Genomic DNA, 20,704 nt, shown 5'->3' with positions numbered 1-20,704 from the left:
CTGAATGGAGGATCTAAACACACAAACCTGTTATTTTAAGAGAGATCTGTAGTTTTTAGAAGGATGATTGTTGGATTAGCAGTGAGAATATGTGCATTATAAGTAATGGGAGGAACGTTGGATTATATTTGATTTAATTTTGTTAATTCTTAGCGTGTTGTTCAGCAAAGTTTCTTAACTTTTGCAATGAGTAAGGCTACATGTTTGAAAAATAGTAGTGAAAGTAAAACTACAAGTACCTTTAAAAAATGTCATCTTCTGCTTACAGGTATGTTCAAATGGAGATCATCAGCTGGAAAAGGCAATGGAAGAGATACTGAGGGATTCTGAAAAAGACCAGAACAATTTCACTGCTCTCCCAGAAGGTTTTCATGATGCAAACAGCCAGGCAGCTGCAGATGGGTCAGCAGCTCAAACAAATCAGCCATCTTTGCACCTTGTTTTAGACCCTTCTACTACAGGTATTGCTGAAGTGCTTTCCCCTTCAATCATATATGGCAGGTTTTTTTTCTTTATGCAGTTTCAAATTAACCTTAAAATTAATGTAAAACTTTCTGGAGCTTCATTCCAAAACTATATTGGAGAACACCCTGGGGCCTCCTCTCCTTTTCTGATTAGTTGAGGATTATAGACAGGAATAGATTATCATCAGATTGATACCCCGTGCTGCTCTGTTTTATTCAAGATAACTTTAATTTTGTCTCCAGCCCTAGATGAGTTAGGACTAAGTATCATGCTGAATGGACTACAGTTGAGGTAGAGATACTACTGATGGAGTATGAGAGGTTTCAGGACATTGTTCATTGACAATACTACCTGCAAATGAAATATACCCTGAGCAAACTGATGAACTTTTCAGCTCTGGTTCTATGACCAGGTATCAGTAAGGACAGCTTTAGGTTTGATATTTACTAGGCATGATTGTGGTACTTTTCTGGTATTTGAAGTTTTGGTGAAAAAGGGAGGACTGAAAGCTTTTTATATAAACTATATTGTATATATATTATGTAAAATATAGTATACCTTTTTTTAGGAATACAAGGCTGTGGCCATGTCTATGGGCCTTGAGTTAGAATTCTTTTTCCCTTGGTAGTATGCAGAGCACTTCTGTGGTGTTGTGTCAGATAATTCCCATAGCATCTGTTTGGGAAGTTAAAAAAAAAAAAAAGTTTTTGTGGTGGAATGTGATAGACAATTTATGCATAATGGAAACGCCCTTTTTTTAATTACATGTATGCTGCACTTTTGAGAAACTTACCATACTGGCTCCCTGTTTGACGTGCTTCCAACAGAACACAACCCTTAGCATGAATGAACAAAGAAATACTTGTAGATACGTTCCTCCCCCCCAAGGAATAATTCAATTTCGCAACCTGTATGATTTAACTATTAGGAAGTATTAGTTATGGTAATAAGAAATAGAAATAACGGGGCAGATAGCTTAGAGAGGTTTGGAATGTCCCTCTTTGGAGATACCAAAACTGAGCTGGACAGGGCCTGGAGTAACCTGATCCAGTTTTGAAACTAGCCCTAATCTAAGCTGATTTATCTTTGAGCATGAGTTAAAAGCTAGATGACCCTTAGAGGACTTTTTCAACCTAGATTACTCAGATTCCATACTTAACAAGTTTTTCTTCCGCCTCTTCTATCATTTCTCAAATATCAAAATGCTTTAAAAAACCCACCAGAAATCAACAGTAACAACAAAACTCCCAAAAGCTCCCTCAAGATCACCCCTGTCCATAGTAATGTGATAGTGGAAAAAGAGCACTTCTCTTCTGCTGAGTAGAGGACTGAACAGATACCCTTTTTCTTTTCTCCAGCTCCCTGATGGTTTCATGCAGTTAATGTAGCTATCCCAGGAATGTGAGCCACATCTAGGAATTCTACGCAAACTGCAAAGACATGGGAGAGAAGAGAATTAGAGGCATCTTTATGCAAAATGATGAATAGGAATTAGGAGGAGGTATAAGCAAACTAAAGAAAAGAACATCTGGGAGATGGAGCTTAAAGAAAAATTGTGTTCTAGTGCTGCTAAAAAGAATCAAAAGGCCATTTCTCCCTATGCCATACTTGGAAACATGCATTAGAATAGACTTAAAGTTAATATTAAGGTGCCACATGGAGTTCTTGCTATTGGAGCTGGACTTTTGATTCCCCATGTCCATTTTCAGAAAAAGTGGGAGATTTTGCTGTGGAACTCATTCAGAAAACAATGTGTAAAAATAAAAGCAAATGGTTAAAGAAGTGGTTTCTTCATTTTCAGAAATCTCTGCACCAAGACCATCTTCTCCCAGTGAACCCCTGGAAGAGGACAGCGTACTGTTTAACAAACTGACTTATTTAGGTTGCACAAAGGTGTCTGCCCCTCGAAATGAGCCAGAAGCTCTACATGCCATGGCAAACATGAAATCCTCGAGTCAAGCCCCTTTACCTGTAACACTTTACGTTCCAAACGTTCCGGAAGGCTCTGTAAGGTAACATACAAGCGTTTCTTTTGTTACTTGCACAGACACATAAAAGGTGGATTCTGATTTTGTTACTCACAAAGCAGAATTGCTGGATTTGTGCCTAAAGTTCTTGCTGAAGAGTTAGTTTTGAGAAATTCCTCTGAAGCAACAAAATGCATGCTCAAATGTAGCATGCAGTGCATAGTTGGTGGTCGCGGTGGCCGAACAGTGTCAACAAAAGCATAGCTTTGTACCTGCATCTCTGTTCAAATGTGATAATAAGAGATATACTGGAAGGGGAGAGCTGATAGTGCCTGTTTTCTCCCAACCTCCCTAGTCTGTAATCACTCCAAGGTAGGTACATTGAGACAGTAGTAGTCCTGCTGGCCTTGAGTTAGCTGAAGAAGTTTCACGTTTAGACTCTTCCATGTATGTTAAGGACTTGAGATGCTAGTCTCTGTTTCCAGACATTGCTATGCGAAAGCCAGGTCTCACCTGTGTCTGCCTCATGATGCATATGTTGACAGTCTCTAGATACTAGCAAACACTTACTTCAGAGAGTCAAGGGTTCTTAATCAGGGTGCACACCTGTAGCAGTCTTGCATCCAGAAGTAGGGAGAATCTCAATGGTCAAGATTTTTATTTTTACTTTTAAACTCTGATACGAAGATATCTGAAGGATATGGTTAGATTTCCTTCCTTTCCTGTGCTTCGCCTATGTATTGACTGTCATCTTGCACAGAAAGACGGAGGGACCTTCAAGCACATATATTATTTTCTCCCATTTTGCTCTTTAAACTCAATTTAAGATTTCATTTGACGTTACGGCAGTATTTCACTTGAATTAGGAAATTACACTGCATACTTTTATGATGGCAACTGTCACATAGACATGAGATGTTAGGTGTGCTGTACCTATTTTCGTAGCCATTGTGGCCATCCAAGAAGATGGTTTTGCAAGTGAAACTGCAGGTTCCTTTGATCATTAGCTGCAGAGGACTGCCTAAGAATCTGCACAGAACTGTAAAGGTGAATCCGTGTGTGACGTAATACACTCCATCGAAGTTCAAGTGAGACCAGTGTCATCTTTGAGGAGTGTTTCCATTCCTGGTATCTGAACACGTGTCACGTGAGGTTCCATGTAACATGTCCCACCAGTATTACAGTATGCCGAATCTTCCCTGGGCTTTTCTTGCCTTTAGAAGATTAGCTCTTTATTTTTATTGTTACAGGCTTGGGATTCTGTTCCAGGTAGCTGTTTATTCACCCTTGATGTGAATGTGCATGTGAACAAGTAGCAAAAAGACAGAGGAGAACTGCATAGCTCTAACTATTATTCTTTAAAACTCACTGTCTAGTAGCCTGTTCTGAGACCACCGCCCCTGTTGTCTTCTTTAAAGTTTCTGAAATAGTCTTTGGGTTCTAAATTTGAGAGGAATTTAAAATTTTGTATGAGGTCTTAGATCTGGGATTAATATTCACCTGAGCATGGCAGCAAGCATTTGTGAAGATATATATTCCTGTGGATTCTGAATAAATAATGTTTTCTTAAACAGAGATTTAAATTCATTTATAATGTTGAATTTTCTTTGGTGTTTGTATGCAAATCGCATTTTCATGTTGCTGTGGTTTCTACATTTCTACTCTTTGTGTTTTTCGTGAACAATTGCAGAGCAATGATGGTCATTGTTATTGCATGATGTAGAGGTATTATATTTGTCTATATTATGGAGTATAAAAAAAAAGTAAGATAATGTAACAACCAGAAATATTTACATCTTAAATTTGGCAAGCCTGACACTTCTGTTTATCTAATTGCAGAAAAGCCCTTTAGGTAGGCCTGTTTTTTTTACTGACTTACTTCTTTGATCTTCCCTGTTCCTTTCCTTGCCAGAATAATAGATCAATCAAGCAATGTGGAGATAGCCTCTTTTCCAATCTATAAGGTGTTGTTCTGTGTGCGTGGACAAAATGGGACTTCAGAGAGTGACTGTTTTGCATTTACTGAAAGCAGCTGTGGAACAGAAGAGTTCCAGATCCATGTTTTCTCCTGTGAGATTAAAGAGGCAGTAAGTATTAAATGTTGTACAGTGACTGGTAAAGAGGATACAAGCGGTATTTTAAGAAGTTGTTCCAGATGTGAAAATGGTATATAGTGCCCTGAAAAATATGTTAACAAATATATAAAGCATTTCACAGAACGTGCAGCTCGTCATACGTGAATATTAATATAACTTTTTTTTTCTTTTAGTATTTCAATAAAATTCCAAAGTGCACTGTAATGGGAAGATTTAGAAAGCCTAAGTTTAAGACTTAAGTTTAAGTATTCTTTTTTTCAGGCCTCATTTGGGTAGGTTTCAGACTAAAGTTGCAGTGTTGACCTCATGAGTTGCAAAGAATCATTTTACACTATTCTGCCCTAGATATTTTGGGAAGAACTACATGATAGTTTGGGAGAAAAGGATTTTCTAGGGTGGAAAAATAGAGGTTGAAAAAGAAGAGATCTCCTTGGTTTTTGACATCTGCAAGAGCAAGCTGTAAGTTGTGTTGTTAAATGCACAACCTGAAAAGTACCTTATTCAGGTCCTCTAATGAGTTGCATTCCTAATCTTGTAATATGTATTACATTTTATTACATATTACATGAGCAGTGAATGTGACATGAACGAAAATAGGAGATGTTGTTACTGAATTTGCTTGGTTATTAAACACCCAATCCAAATGTTTTGTGTTATATGAGGCATGCTTTGTGTTCAGTGTAAGAGGCAAATGACAGTAATTTTATGACCTTCAAAAACACATCACAATACCCCTTTAAAAACACTCTTTTATTTTTGATAAAACTATTAATTCTTTTGCTTTCTGCAGGTCAGCCGAATTTTGTATAGTTTCTCAACAGCATTCAAACGTTCTTCCAAACAAGCATCTGATCACGTTAAGGACTTTGTTCTTCCTACTCCAGATAGTGATGTCTATACTTTCAGTGTTTCCTTAGAAGTCAAAGAAGATGATGGAAAAGGAAATTTTAGGTAATCTGGTTGGAAAGGGAAATCTAGAAATCTGTTTGAAAAAAGCATATAGCTACTTGCAGGATGCACAACTACTGTGTTGCAGTAAAATTGCTTTGGCCTCTTTTTGTAAGTAGACTTGTTATAAAAAGGAGGTTGTTGCTTTGCTTTTACAATTTTCTTCTCTGTGTCTTTTCTGTAAAAAGATTAAAAATCAGGATATGTTTTTCAAGTTTGTTTCATTAAATACATGATATCAGGTAGGATGCTCAAGGCAGGCCTTTGTAAATGGAAAAGATAGTAGGAAGTCTGTTAAAAACTTTAGTCAAACCAGTTTTCTTGAGTAAATACAGTCTAGTGGTCTTTTTATTATCTTTTTTTAAATAAGCTAATGAGTTCCAAATTCATTGAAAATTTAGGAAATGTAAACTTCTCTAAGCATTAAAGGGGACAGGGGAGCAAAGTATTCTTTGCCTAACAGTTAATTACAAGATTTTTTGGAATGGAAGAGAGAATTGATAATAAGAGTTTATTCTGTGAAAATGTCCTATTTCTTTTTTGCTTCATAGCCAGTATATAGCATATTTTCTATCATTTTGAAACCCAAAATACACCATGCATTTTTGGATGTGTTTGATAAATCCCCCAGAGAGCATACTAAGTGTGAGCCTATAGTCTGTTTTTTCAGTGCTGGTTTATTACCTTGTAAATAAAGGAGGAGGCGTCTCTCAAATGAGTTGAGCCATTAACAGTTTAAGTAGGCTGCTACTATGTCTTCTGTATTTAGCAGTTAATGTTCTATACCTGTGCTGAAGAAACTTGCTTCTTTATTCTCTTAGCCCTGTGCCAAAGGATAGAGAGAAATTATATTTCAAGCTTAAACAGGGAATTGAGAAGAAAGTGGTTATTACAGTTCAGCAACTTTCGAACAAAGAACTGGCCATTGAAAGGTAAGATTCTTATGAAAATAATGCAGGTTAAGTTTTTGAGAGAATAGTGCTTAATGTAGTTTTCCCTGGCTTTGCAAGTTTTATGACAGAAAAAATACAATAATAACAAGGTAGTATTATTGCTCAGTATAATTAATTATAGGTGCGCAGTTCAGTTTCAAATTTCTTTTGAAGTATTTAAGTGATTTTTTTTTTTTTTAGGTGATAACGAGAAACATAGCCTGTAGTACTCAAATATTCTTGGGTTTTTTGCCTTTTAATTGTCTTTTTGAATGTGGTGCTAGGACACTTATGATGTTCAAATCTTTTTGATTTTGCCTTGTGTTGTTTTTAGGTAGTGCAAAAACATGTATTGTAATCCTGCATTACCAGCATCTCACTGTTTAGAAAAATAACCAAGTTAGGTTGTCTGAGCTATGTTAAACCTCAGAGCATATTAATCTGCTAGATCAAGTTTGGACCAGCCTGGTGGTTAGAAGAAGGAATCTTTTGGTGGAGTCTTCAAGATGAGTAGATTTGTAGTTTTGTTATGATTTTAATGTTTATCTTCAAGTGATGGTGTAGAGCTTATGTTGTATTTCCTGGAAATTACATGAGGGGGATGGACAGTATAACCTGACCTTTTGTGCAAAGCATTTGCATGAGAAGTGGACCATGCATCTGAAGAATCACTGTTATTTAATGTGTTCATTAACGGCAGACTCTTGTTAACTACAGTAGTAGAAGGTATTGTATTAGGAAATTCCTTCTCAGTAGCTCAATTTTTAAAAATAGCATACACCACCAGATGGCAATCTTACCAAAAGAGTAACAATAGGAGAATTCAATTTTAGTGAAAAGGGAATTCAAGATAAAAGGAGAATCAAGGAAAAAAACCCACAGCCCTCCCAAAACCTGAGATTGCACTCTTGACTTGCTTTCAAGCCCTTATTTCAAAAATGAAGGTAAAATTTTAGACAAGGAATATACAGCAGAATTTTTTTGTTGTTGTTCTTTTGTGTTGTAAAATGGTACTTTTTGCTTGTTATTGGCTTTAAAAAAATAATCCCATTTTCAGTGTATTTTTAGTTTAAAGAATTTTGGCTTCAGAATTCAGTTAATGATGAACTCTGAATAGCATTTGATTATTGGTTCTTCCCCCCCCCCCCCAAAAAAAAAAAAAAAAAAAAAGTAAAGCTACCTTCCTTAGAAATTAGCTTTTATTTTGATGTTGTTTGGGATATTGAATTAGGATGTTATTTATATCACCACAAAACTTGCTGATATAAAGTTATTTAATTGACATGACATACACAGGCTCGTAAGTCATTTTATATACTTACCCTGCATAATACTAAAATTCAAAACCAATATAAAAGATCAATTCAGGTTACATCAGACTGTGATCTTCTAAGCAATTTAATGTGTCTTCAGAAGTATTTCTAAGTGGAAATTATAATGTGGAGGAATGTTGTTGCTGAAGAAATTTGGTCTCTGGTCTAAAGAGTTCAAGAATATTTCTTCACACGGTCTCAGAAGAGTAAACCTGGGATCAGAGAAACTTGCCACCTCCTGGTGTGTGGGACCTATGGCTGGGTGAGGCTGATAGAGTAGGTTACTCTCAGTTGAGTTACTTTGGCCCTTCCTACCTTTGTAGCCTTTTTGACCTGGGTTTTGCCTGGTTTTATCTAGGTCAGAACAGGTAAAGAAATTATGTTCATTCCTGTCGCCCAGGTTTGAGTTGTGCGTGGCACTACATAGGTTCAGTCCCACAATGTGGGATATTAAGTTCACAAGATTCAAGAAGAAAATTCTGGTTAATGATCGGGGGCTTTAAGAAAGTTGTTCTGAGGAGTAAAAGAGCCTTTCATTCTGAGAAATGCGAGGATTGACTGTTCTTGATACAGGGATGTTTAAATGTAGTATGCTACCAGTCATACAGGAGAGTTAATATACCAAGTTACGTGGGTATAGCTTAGGTTAAAGCCTAGACTGGTATCCTTGGAACTGATGCACAGAACATTGGTTGGTTGCTCAGTAGTACTGGAAACTTAAAGATCATGTTATCATGTTAACTTAATACCATCAGCCTTATCTGTGGGTAGCATTTGTATTTCTATAAATAGAAGTATAAGTGAAGAATAATTTCAGTTCTTTTTTTGCAGGTCTAGAAACTAGTTGAACTTAGGCAGAGTAGCACACCTGCACATAGCCACTTGGTAGCCAGCTGTAGATGCAGAGAAGCAAATATGTTGGAAGTAGCAAGACTGAGGCTCACAGTCTACGCAGGTCATTTTGAATCCTGGGCGTGTGGTTCAGCCTCCTTAAATCGGAGGCTGAATGTGTTGACAACTGCATAAAGTCTAGTCCTCCGCAAGTGAGGGTCCTGAACTCATTTGCACTCATTTTGCTCTTTGAACTTAGTGGGAAGAGAAGCCTTGACTCTTCTAGTAGCAGGATGCTGCCAGTCATGATAAGTGTCTGCTGCTGTGAGAGGCAGGGGTTACTTGTTCCTGACTCCCACTCTTTTGGAAGCATACTTCCCAAAAATTTTGGCTGACACCCATCAAAACTTGTGTACATGTGAGAGATGCACAGCAAGAGCTAGGATCTGTGAGCTGTTGTCTTTGAAAAGCACAGATATTTTGCTTGCCTCTGAATCTTAGCCTTACAGTTTTCTTTAGCAGACGTACCAGAAGCTAGTGTCCTCTCTACTATTAGAAATTATAGTCCTCTCAGAGCTATAACAAAAAGTAGTAAGTCAGTCTACTGTAACGTTCTGCTTGGTCTAATTAGTCTCACAGAGAAGCCTGCTTGTGTGGTTAAATATAAGTCCTAGCATCCTAGTTACCTTGGTTGCTTTACATGGGGCTGCATTATGATATCTAGATAAATCAAACTTGTTGTCTACTGTTTTATTTACCTCTTTGGTTGTTAAGATTCCAGTAGTGAAAGAGTATGGAGAAGGAAAAATGCAATTGTGTATGTAAGTTACTGTTTAAGTGTAATGAGGTGGAAAATGAAAATCATATACCCAAGTGTATTTAGGGACAGACTTACTAGATGGTGTAGTAACTGCCTATCTTAAGACTTTCACAGTTAATAGCATTATTGAAATGATAGTTGCTATTATATCTCTGTTCATGATACAGTGTGCATGCCTGAAAGCTGTTAAACTGTTCTATCTTCACTGCCAACCTATGAACGTTCAAATAATGTCTTATAATTTAGGTTTACTGAAAAATTCAAGTTTTCATTGGGGTAAGTGGGTTGCCCAGGTGACAGAACTGCTTTTGTTCAGACTTTGAGAAGGTGGGAATGGCAGGCCCTTCCTGGTGCATTCAAATACCTGGTGGAAGGGTATGGAGGAGATGGAGCCAGAGTCTTCATGGAGGTGCAGAGTGTTAGGATTAGAGTCCATGGACACAAGTTACTTCACTGGAAATTCCTCTGTTGTCAGTAAAAAGGGAGTTGAGCATTGGAACAGGCTGTCAAAAGGCATCATTCATTCTCTGTTCTCAGAGGTGCTCTGAACTTGGCTTGACAAAGCTTTGCACAACCCAATTCAAGTTGGTCCTCTTTTGAGTAGAGGTTTGGATCAGGTTGCTTGGAGAGATCGCTTCCAGTTTACATTGTTCTGAGAGTCAGTGGTAAAAAGTGTCTGATTATTAGAGAATTGAGTTGTACAGAAGAAAAATCCTCGAAGCAAAACCCTCTGAAATACGACCTCCATAACTTTTTATGATGCAATTGCTTTCAAGTTGTTCTTTTTTTTCTCATTTGAGATCTAACATTTTAAAAAATCTGTGCAAAACGGCTTGCAGCTTATGTCACAAATACATAATTCTGTTCAGTGGTTTTTTATTCATAATGGAGTATGTTCAAAGGAGAGAAAGATAAAGATGATATGCAGAAATGTCAGACCTGGATTTGTGCCTTCAATATTCAGAAGGTTTGAAAGTCTGAATGTTTTAAGAATGTTTTTTATTTTTTTTACTCTTAAAAATACCAAGAACATTTTCTTGTTAAATGATTGGATGGGAATTGTGGAATTCAAGGCCCTGTATAATACAGAAGTTCAGTTTTAAAAAATAAAGAATGAAAGTCTAAAAACTGAGTGAATTGGGGTTTTTTTAAGGGCCCATGATGCTACATGATGTTTTACAGCAGTGACATTGTTGGTTATAGAATGGGTGAATTTGTAACTTTACATATGACTGTATGAAAACAATTTTTAAAATGGACTGGGGAGAGAGTGAATTTCTTCTTGCCAATATCCATTACTAATGTATAGGAATTGTTTAAACTCAGTATCCTAAGTTGTCTTGAAGAATAATTGATTGTTCACAGGTCAGACACTAATTTCTGTCATCTTCATTCTGGAAAATAATTTCATTGTCATTTCTATAATAGATATTGTGATGTTTCCTGAGCGTTGCCATAACACTAACAAAAAATTGCTAAGAAAGGTTTTCTTTAAATTAGAAGCAGTAGGTGGCTGTGCCATTATGTTCAAGAAAATACTTTTGTATTTTGAAAAGCTAATATCTATCTTCCCCCCCGCCCCCCCCCCCCCCCCCCCCCCCTTTTTTTTTTTTTTTCTTTCAATAAACTTCACAGATGCTTTGGGATGCTACTAAGCCCTGGACGAAATGTGAAGAACAGTGACATGCATTTACTAGACATGGTAATAATTAGCTCTAATAACCTGTTTAGTAAGATAGAGGTGATTTTTAAAAAACAATCAAAACCCAACAGAACAAACCTCTCATCTGTTTGGTTTTGTTTGTTTTTTGTTTCTTAAATCCTGGAGTTTATTTCTTCGAACTAGAAACAAACTTGTTACATACAGTGGACAAAACATTGAAATTAATGTCAAAACCTGTGGCATCTGTTTTTTGTTCAATTGGTGAAGCACTGATTAGGTCAGCTGAGAGCTGGTTGTTACAAATAACCAAGATTTCTGTATTGTGTTAAGCATGTTGCCTAAAAATTTACAGCAAATAATTGGTTTTATATTTGGACATCAGGGAAGTGGCCTTATTTTTCCAAGGAGCTGAAAACTTTGCCTTTATCTGTCTCAATTGAATTTAAATTCTTGCTCAGAGTTTGAAGTATTCCCTTGTCTTCTACAATCTTAATTTCTTATGAGTTGCTTCTAAGAGAACCACAAAATAATATGATACTTTCTGAGATCGTATCAGTTTACTTTTACACTGTAGATAAGAATACAACCATTTTCAAGTCAAGAAGGGCTTGAGTTAACCCAATCAGACATTTTGTGGCTACACAGTTATCCCAATTTTGCCTAGTCCATTTCTTTACTCATGTTGATGATTCTAGCTATCGGTATTTGGTTCTCTTGTCAGACTTTTTTATTTGCCTACTTGTAGCTACTAGCTCATTTTTTTCTGGTTTTATTTTCTGACAGTAGTTCAGATTTTCCATTTTTGTTATTTGATTAGAAAATGTAATCAATTATAGTGAGTTATGGAGCATAATGGATTGGCTTCTATATATATAACACCTTTTTACTGTATGGACTGTATATTTGAATTCCTGTCTTTACTCCACCTATAATTCTGTTTACATTTCAAGTACATTTAACTGCTGGATGTAATGGCTTATTAGTTCATTTCTTGGCTATAGCATATACATATATATTTGTATTTTATATATGCTATTTTCCTTTCAACCCCCTTTCTCCCTATTTAAATTTGGAGAACTCTGTCACTGTTATTGCTCTACCACAAATTGGATTGCAGAGTAAGAATGTCAGTCTCCTTTCATCTATAAAAAGGCTACTATACAGGCTTGCTGGATCCATGGGAACTGTCCCAGAAAACTTCAGGAAGCATGACCTTGCCTCATACTAGTAATAGCTCGTATGTGCAGGTCATATACTCTGATTATTCCTAGCAGGCCTATAAGAAATATCTGTAGAAGTAACAGATGTATAGCATAATATTATTTTAACCAGATGTAGAGGCATTGCTGTTAGTATTACCTTTGTCATATGTGGCTGTTTTGACTTTATTTGCATATTGTTGTGCAATTTGTCTCTTTAAATTTCAAGTTCCTATGGACTGGAATTCCAGTCCATTGGCATACTTACAGATGTAAGTCATGAGTTTTGGGGGTGTTTTGTTTTTTTCTGGATCGTTTCTGTGTATACTGTGTGGCTAGTTTAATTTTATGAAGTCTCTTGTAACTCACCCTCTCCTAACAACCATCTCAGCTGCTCAGAAAGTAGAGTGGCAGACATCTCACCACACCTTCATGCTTATAATAAGCATTAAAAAAAAATGTTGATAAACTGTCTTGTCTTCAGTTTCTTACATAACGTTGCTTCTTTCTCTCCGGTTTCCCTATAACCTTTCTCAATCCATTATTCCATTATTTTATATTCTTTATTTAGACTGTGTTTTCTAGAGTGAACACAATCTTACTCTGAAGTTCCTAGAGCTTTCCCTTCCCATAATCACAGAATCGTCTAGGTTGGAAAAGACCTTGAAGATCATCCAGTCCAACCATCAACCCAACATTAACAGTTCCCAACTACACCATGTCCCTCAGCGCTATGTCGACCCGACTCTTAAACACCTCCAGGGATGGGGACTCCACCACCTCCCTGGGCAGCCCATTCCAACGCCTAACAACCTGTTCTGTAAAGAAATGCTTCCTAATATCTAGTCTAATCAATCTCTTTGATCTCGAACCATGACTCTGATAGACTCCTGTATGTTTTCATTTTTAGGAATCCATGGGAAAGAGTTCTGATGGGAAAGCTTATGTCATTACTGGAATGTGGAATCCTAATGCACCCATGTTTGTAGTACTTAATGAGGAAACTCCTAAAGGTAATTTAATCTAATCTGTAAATTTGTTTTACCCAACATGGGTTTAGTGTATGTATTTTCTCCTGGGAATCATGGTGCATGTGTCTGAGTATGTACACCATTATGTTCCAAGAGCCCATGGCTAGGAACTTCTCTGTATAAACATACGCAACATAGCGGTTGAATAATTGTTCACAGAACTGTGTGTTGCTGATTTGGAGACATTAAGTTAGCGTTTGGGGCTTATGTGCCTGTTCCCTGGTTATTGGGACTTTTTGGTCCTAAGCATGCAGAAGTTGTTTTCCACTGTCTATACTCAGCAAAGCAGTATAAAGAGTAGGCATTGCTATTCTCTTTGTTCTAGTTTTTGAGGTGAGTGATTACAAATAGCATTACATCCCCTTTGTCTTGGGGCAGCTGGAAGTGATGCACTGAAGTGCTTGATTATATGGCACAGTTTCTTACTGCTGGAATTTATCTTCTCTGATGTGATGTAAAAGGTTTGAATGCAAATCTGGAGTTTGTTTCCTGTCCCAAAGCAGAGCTCCTATCAGTTGCTTAAAGGCATCGAGATACTTACAGCCATCGTCACTGTTTTTGCTGATAGGTTTTCAAACCACATTATTTCTGGTAGCATATAGGCAAAACTCTTGCTGTGCAGCTTGACACAGTTTCCATTTTACGATACGACTTTGTGTGTGGTTTGATTTTGTGGTGTGTGGGGTTTTTTGTGGGGTTTTTTGTTTGTTTTTTAAATGCCCACTTGCCTCCTTGGTCTGATAAGAAAAGGGGACCTAGGGATCTGTAATGTCTGATGCGAAATGTTATTTTAAAAATCTGTGCTTCCTGCGAGAAAGACAGCAGTTGTGATGAAACACGATGGTTACTACCTCTCTCTTGTGATGAATGTTTCCAGAAGCAGCAAACCTTTTCTTGCAAAGTAAACCTGCAAGATACACTTGGACTATTTCAGTCTTGTCCTCTGGTCAGTTCATCCTGCATTCTCCTCTACTTGAAAAAGCTGAAGTTATGCTTCAGTGTCAGGAAGATGGAGCTATTACAGATTGAGATTACTGATCCATGCTTTGCCTTAAAAATACGTTTTGCTGCTGTGAGGACTGTCTGACCCAGAGGGTGGGATGGGGAGGGGTCCTTTTAAGTGAGAAAGTATGAGCATGGACATAAAAAAAATGATCTGAAGCGTTTCTTAGTGTTATGAGAGGATTTAGGACAAACAATGCTGGAGGAGATATGATTTGCTATCCATACATACATTCCCTCAGCAGTAAGTTTACACTTTAAAATGTGACCTTATCCAGTGCATGTTCCTTTTGCCTGATGGGTATCATGTATCTTAATGCTGTTTTCTTTGCATCATGTTTTGCTTCTGTCTTTAAAACAAAGACATAGTGTCTTTGTTTTAAAAAGCTGTCAGAGTTGCTTGGTACACCATTTAATGCATACTCATTCTGTGCAGCAGGCGTGTAGGGTGTAGAACTCAGATAAATACAAGGGATGCAATAGAATCAATAATTATATAGAAAGGGTTTTCAGTATAAATGGCAGTTTTCTCCAGTAATTTATTGTTTTGAGAAATTTGAACTTTGACTAATTTTTCTGTATGTGACTTGTGTTTTAGATAAGCGTGTATTCATGACTGTGGCAGTGGATATGGTGGTTACTGAGGTAGTAGAGCCAGTGAGGTTTTTGCTGGAGACTGTTGTGCGTGTGTATCCTGCCAATGAACGCTTCTGGTACTTCAGCAGAAAAACCTTCACAGAAACTTTTTATATGAAGCTAAAACAGGTAATGCATGTTTGGTTTTTAAAGAAAAGTTGATGCTGGGAACGTTTGTTTTGTGTGTCTTAATTTGGCCTTTATAAAAATTAACATGGCACCTGCACCTCTGTAGTTTGTTTCTTTTAACTATTTATTTCCGAGATGCTTAAATGCATAATGGATAAGTAGCATATATAAATGTTCAGTGCCTTTGTAAACTGAATTATAATGAGTCTTAGTCATTGCCTTTGTGGGCTTAAATAATTTTGAACCTACCTATTGAATTCTCTGTAATTTCATACAATCGGACCTGTGTGCAGACATTTAAAGCAAGTCCATTTGACTGGTAAAATTGGGAAATGACTTTAATTGTTCACTTGTAAAATCAACTGATACGTAGCAAAGGGAAATCCTGGCTCCTGAGATTCAAAATGTAAGTGGCTGTAAGAATAGAATCCATTAAAGGCAAAGAAACCTAATGTAGAGGTTTAAAAGAGTGAGGCTATTGTTTTTTCAAAGTATCTGAGAAGGTAGATTTCTCCATGTTTTCAAAAAGAGAAGTTTGGAAGAAGATTATCTGGAAAACTAAGTTCTGCTGCATGGAGAATTTGCCATGTTTTCAGCCTCGTGGTTGCTGATGAGGGTATAAAATGAACTATGTTCTTCTCCTTCACTGCCTCGGGGCTTTATGAAATGTGAAGCTAGGGCATTATTGTTGCAATGATTTATTCAATTAGTATTGTTCATGTGATTTCTCACTGGTGATTGTAACATTATGAAATGTTCAAATAGCAGTAAAGAAATAACCTTTTCAGCAGACTCTCTTCTCTGAAGTACTTCAGTTTGTCAGTCCCTTGGAGTCTGGCTTTTAAGTCACGTTGTACAAACACTGCTCGATTCTACAGAGAGGGGGAAGTGGTTAAGGGTGAAGCTTAATGCATAGTTGCGTATTCCCTCTATGTTAGCTTTCCCAGTCCTGTGCTTGTGTGATTAATGTGCATTTATTTCTTCCTCAAGCATGAGAGATGATACATCCATCTCATCTGCTAATGTTTGGATAGTTATCTGTTGAGTAGACCTGTTTTTGGCATTGGGTGAGGTACCTGGAACATGTGTGTCCACCCGTTGTCAGTGTAGGATGATGCGCAACTGCATCCTCCCGCAGCGACTGTTGACCTGATTTCTCCAAAGACTTACCCTGTGGTACTGCTTCAAGAAGTGAACAGCAGAGGCTAACTGTACCATTTGCATTGGAACAGTGGTCCATCATCTTTGACTAATGAAACCACAGAGCAGTGATTTAATTTGACTGAGCCTAATGTGAATATTTGAGTTGTCATCTTCCTGTGGGGTACAGTAATAGGTCTGAAAAAACAAGCTATGTTGATGTTACATGGCAAAAGTGCCACTGTGTTTAACACTTAGCGAGTAAATAAATCTCACGCAATGCTGTTTCTGTATTTCTTCTAGAGATTAGCATAGCAGCTTAGAATTTAAGAAAATCTGAGAAAACCAACTGTTATTTGCAAATGTTGAGAATATCTACATTTTAAATTTAAAGAAAATACATTTGAAAATATTACATTCTCAGCTGTTTGATCCTTTTCTAGAATCAGTTAAGCTTTCCTTTTAAATCACTTACAACTGTACCATTTTTAATTGAGTGATATGGATGCTTTCTTTTTTTCTTTCTCACCCCTTATAATGTGACGAACATGCACGTGCCTCCCCTCTCTGAAGAAACACATGCATCTCTTCCTGCTGTAAAATTCTGAGGAGCCGTTCTACAGATTTTTGGGAAAGGAATGCTTTTGATCTTTGTAATCTTTCTACAAGATTAGGTCCTTATTATGGATGTCAGGATCTGTCTGGTTGATCTGTAGCAAGTCTTTCTTTAGCCAGTTCTCAGTTGGACAGCTGGTATTGCAATAGCTGTTCGGCCAATAGCTCTGAAGACACTGTACCTCAGGGCACTCTTACTGCTTGGAAAACAACTTTGCAGGTGGCATTGGGATCAGCCATTTTTCAACTTTTGGGGAAAGCAGTTGAGCATAAGTAGATTCTAATGAACCTAACAGTGGATTAATATCAAAAGCCTCAGCTTCAAAGAGAGGTGGCTTCTCCGCACAGGACAATGAATCCTGTAGCATAATTTCCTGCTGATGTAAAATCATGACAGTAGTGCTATTGGTCATTGCGCAAATGTAGCGTGTTTGATGGTGGGGGAGAAATTAATGCATGCAGTCTGCCCTGTTCTAAGTTCTAGCACACAGAGCCCTTGGCAGGAAACTTTAGACTTGGGCTGTCTCAGCAAGGTGCCCATTCCAGTAAGGAAGCCCGTTACTGATGTTCCAAGAGGAAGCAAGCAATGAAATGGCATTTTCCTGCAAGGGGTGAATGGGACCTGTCTGTATTGGCAGAGAAAAAATTAAGAACTCTTCTGAGGAAAGATTCAGGTAGATTTAATAGTCTGAACCGAGATTGGTGGGGTGCAGTCAGATAGGAGGAATGACACAAATGCAGGTTGCTGCGTGATTTAAGATTGTTTTCTCTGTCTGTCTGTCTATCTATCGTGCTGTGTTACTCATGCACATTTTCATCATTAAAACATGATCCTTGTGAAGGTGGATTCCCGTAGATAGCAAATTCGTGCTTCAGAAAAAAGCAATAACCAAATTATTTGCATTTTCTAGACATGGGTCTTGCAGTTAAACAAAACATGTGCAAGGAGCTGAAGACCTGTAAACATGCAACAAAATCCATAGTACCTCATGCCTTATTCCTCCAAAAATAAAAGCTGTAGATAGTGATGGTTAATAATATTAGTAGCATCAATACTTGATTGATTTAATCAAGTACTTTGTAATTACTTGATAATGGTGTTCTGTGGGAATAATATTCTGGGATAATGTCTCTAATATCATCCTGCTAAATGTTACAAAATGCAGGGTATTTATGCCTACACCCCGAAGTTCATTAAGCTGATTTAATGAGAAGTTCAGTCAGCAAAACTGGCTGATAATTGGAGCTGCTGCTTCCAGGGAGTATCAGCTTTAAAAGAAGCAGATCTGAACAATTAATGTAAAATACAGTAGGAAAGTTTTCTCAGTATGAAATAATTTATACTGTGTCAGTCCAAGCAGTCTCTATTTAAGCTACCCATCTGCATAATTTCACCAGCTTGTTGAAACTGCAAGTGCTGGTCAGCAGTTCATGTGTATCTCAGTGTAGGTGTCACTGAGTCTTCCAGCTCAATCATAATTTTGTTTTTTAAACAAATTGAATGTTCTCTAACTGGAATTGTGTTCTTTTTCATGGTTAATTTGATGTTTTTAATACGTTGAAAAAAATTACCTTATTTTAACTGATTAGACGAGATGCACAAAGAACAAAATAACACAACATTTTGGACTGGTTCATTTAATACAATCATTAGTTTGCAATTCTATACAATTCTCTACATTAATCACTGCATGTCACTGAATAATAATTGTGTTCAGAACTGTAACTGAGAGGAGAAACTAATACTCCTTTTATTTTAAAACTTGCAACCTTGTATCCAGTGCTTGACTATAGGTAACTAACTTTGTTCATGTGAAGTCCATTGAACATGAAAGACTTAGACTAAACTCTGAACTTTTCCAGCTCGAAGTAAAAAAACCAAAACCGAACAGCTTCCCCCTGTCCCCAGCCTTTGAGGTAGTTTGCCTTGAAAGTTATCAAGTTCCTAATAAGACAGATTTGGAAGAAAAACTACTTTTACAGAAGAAAATTATTTCTACTGAAAATATTCTGACCTGAGATATATATAGTTACAGATACTGCACTCAAATTTCCAGATTGACAGATATTTATGTTTTGTACATGTGTGCACACACAGACACGTACACACACATGCACGTATATAAAAGTAAGAAATAATAAAAATTAGGCTACAAACACAAATTTTATAGCTAGGTACAGCCACCACATTTCCTCATTGAAAGGAGTATATTACAAATTATACTCACTGGAATAAAGATCAATTTTTCCGTTTTTTTATTGCATAAAACACTACAAGGAGCTTTTCACAATTTAAGGCTTTCAAAAAGCATGAGGTTTTGTTTCTCCCTTAATCTTGTCTTTACCTACTAAAAACTCTTACCATGAAATTTTTTCCCCCGCCTCAGGCATTTGATTCCTCTTCCTGTGTTGTCAGTTACTCCAGTATTTTTCCTGTTTGTTCTCTCCTCTTTTCTTTTGCTGCGGTTTCTCTTTGACCTCATCTCATTATAGCTATTTAAATTGGAAAGCTTTTATCATCATTCTGAACAATACTTAAAATGGTTGTTAAGAGGCAGCTTTGGAAATAATGCAGTTTTATTTATATTTTTTACTTATAAAATTTAAAAAGAATCAGAGCTGTCAATTACTGCCAGTCTCGGTGTGCCATTGCAAAGAAATCAGAGGGAGTCTTCCCCAGACTATTGTTCAGCCTTGATAGGAGATTTGTTTGTATGTGTTTGGGTTTGGTTTAGGCATGCTATTAGAACTGTATTTATCAACAGTGGGGACCTAATACATACACGTATTTTGTTTCAGTCTGAAGGAAAAAGCCACACAAGTGCTGGGGATGCAATTTATGAAGTTGTCAGTCTGCAAAGAGAATCTGCAAGAGAGGAAGAATTAGTCAGCCCAACAAGTGGAGGAGGGCCTATGTCATCCCAGGAGGATGAGGCAGAAGAAGGTAAGAATAAATGAGTGCTAACAGTTCCCATAGATAGTACTGTCATATTTCTACTGTTAATTTACTCATTTAATTCTTCCTATTTGTGTCTACTAGACAGACTGGACAGAAAGATAACACATAATTTTCTACTAGCAGAAGTTCTTTAGTAATGGCATTTTTACCCACCCATTATTTTGAGTTATTCCAGTAGCAGCAGCACACAACGCATGTCCATTTTTTTCTGTGTGCTTCAGAATGTGTTACTGATGCACTTGTGCTCTCCTTAGAAGATAGAAAACCTTTTTGAGAGGGATTTTTTTTCTGATCAGAAGCCAGTTGCCTTGAATGTGCTGCTAAAGGACAGCATTGAAATAGGCTTTGAAATGGCAGGCTTTAAATGCCTGTTTGTAAAGAAAAACAAAAAAAATCTTAAACAGACTCTTATGGGGAATTCCTCCACTGCTACACTGTCTGCTTAGCATGTGATTTGTTTTCCCTCATTAATAACTAGGGTTTATCAAAATATCTCCTGATTCAGTTGGGGATCACGTTGGGGATTGCTGCTAACAGTACCGCAATGTCTTTCTGACTGGTGGTTGGTTGGTTGGGTTGTTATTTTTTTGAAGTCCTTTGGCCTGCTGTCGTCTCTTCGTATGCTGAGGGTTAGCCCGTAGCATTCAGAATAGGCTTTCTAGGTGCCATTTTGGATCTGGTATCTGACCTACCACAACTCATGATAGTTTTACAAAGTTATTCTTCAGATTTCTGGCGCTGTTCTGTCAATACTATAAAAAGTCTCACTACAGCAGAAAAATTCCTTCTTGATTCTCACTTATAGGTAAGTAGTTGGATATTAGTTTATGCAACACGAGTCAGAACCCTGTGAATACCAGAGTCAGGGGCAGACAGGTATGGTGACATGGTTACTCTCTTCCAGTTATAAACAACAAGCCCCATGTATCCCAGGTGACACCAGGCTTACAAAACCCCA

General features: G+C 37.2%; 1 protein-coding gene across 12 annotated transcripts in view; it reads left to right on the top strand.

Annotated features, from left to right (window-relative positions):
• Positions 1-20,704, top strand: part of RABGAP1L (RAB GTPase activating protein 1 like) — a 263,781-nt gene that overhangs the window by 23,884 nt on the left and 219,193 nt on the right. For all 12 annotated transcript variants that reach the window (XR_012624184.1, XM_074833042.1, XM_074833037.1 and 9 more), the window contains 9 exons: positions 269-461; positions 2,267-2,477; positions 4,345-4,519; positions 5,319-5,479; positions 6,298-6,408; positions 11,008-11,074; positions 13,145-13,247; positions 14,866-15,032; positions 19,587-19,731. Coding sequence is in view for 11 of the 12 variants with exons in the window: in XM_074833042.1 (XP_074689143.1) it covers positions 269-461; positions 2,267-2,477; positions 4,345-4,519; positions 5,319-5,479; positions 6,298-6,408; positions 11,008-11,074; positions 13,145-13,247; positions 14,866-15,032; positions 19,587-19,731 (1,333 nt within the window). In the remaining variant the exon portion in view is untranslated. The remainder of the gene's footprint in view (positions 1-268; positions 462-2,266; positions 2,478-4,344; positions 4,520-5,318; positions 5,480-6,297; positions 6,409-11,007; positions 11,075-13,144; positions 13,248-14,865; positions 15,033-19,586; positions 19,732-20,704) is intronic.

Source organism: Strix aluco, chromosome 8 (assembly GCF_031877795.1).
Source record: "Strix aluco isolate bStrAlu1 chromosome 8, bStrAlu1.hap1, whole genome shotgun sequence".
In the NCBI taxonomy this organism is placed as follows: domain Eukaryota; kingdom Metazoa; phylum Chordata; class Aves; order Strigiformes; family Strigidae; genus Strix; species Strix aluco.
Note: the sequence above shows the minus strand (reverse complement) of the source record. Positions and strands in the feature narration are given on the sequence as shown.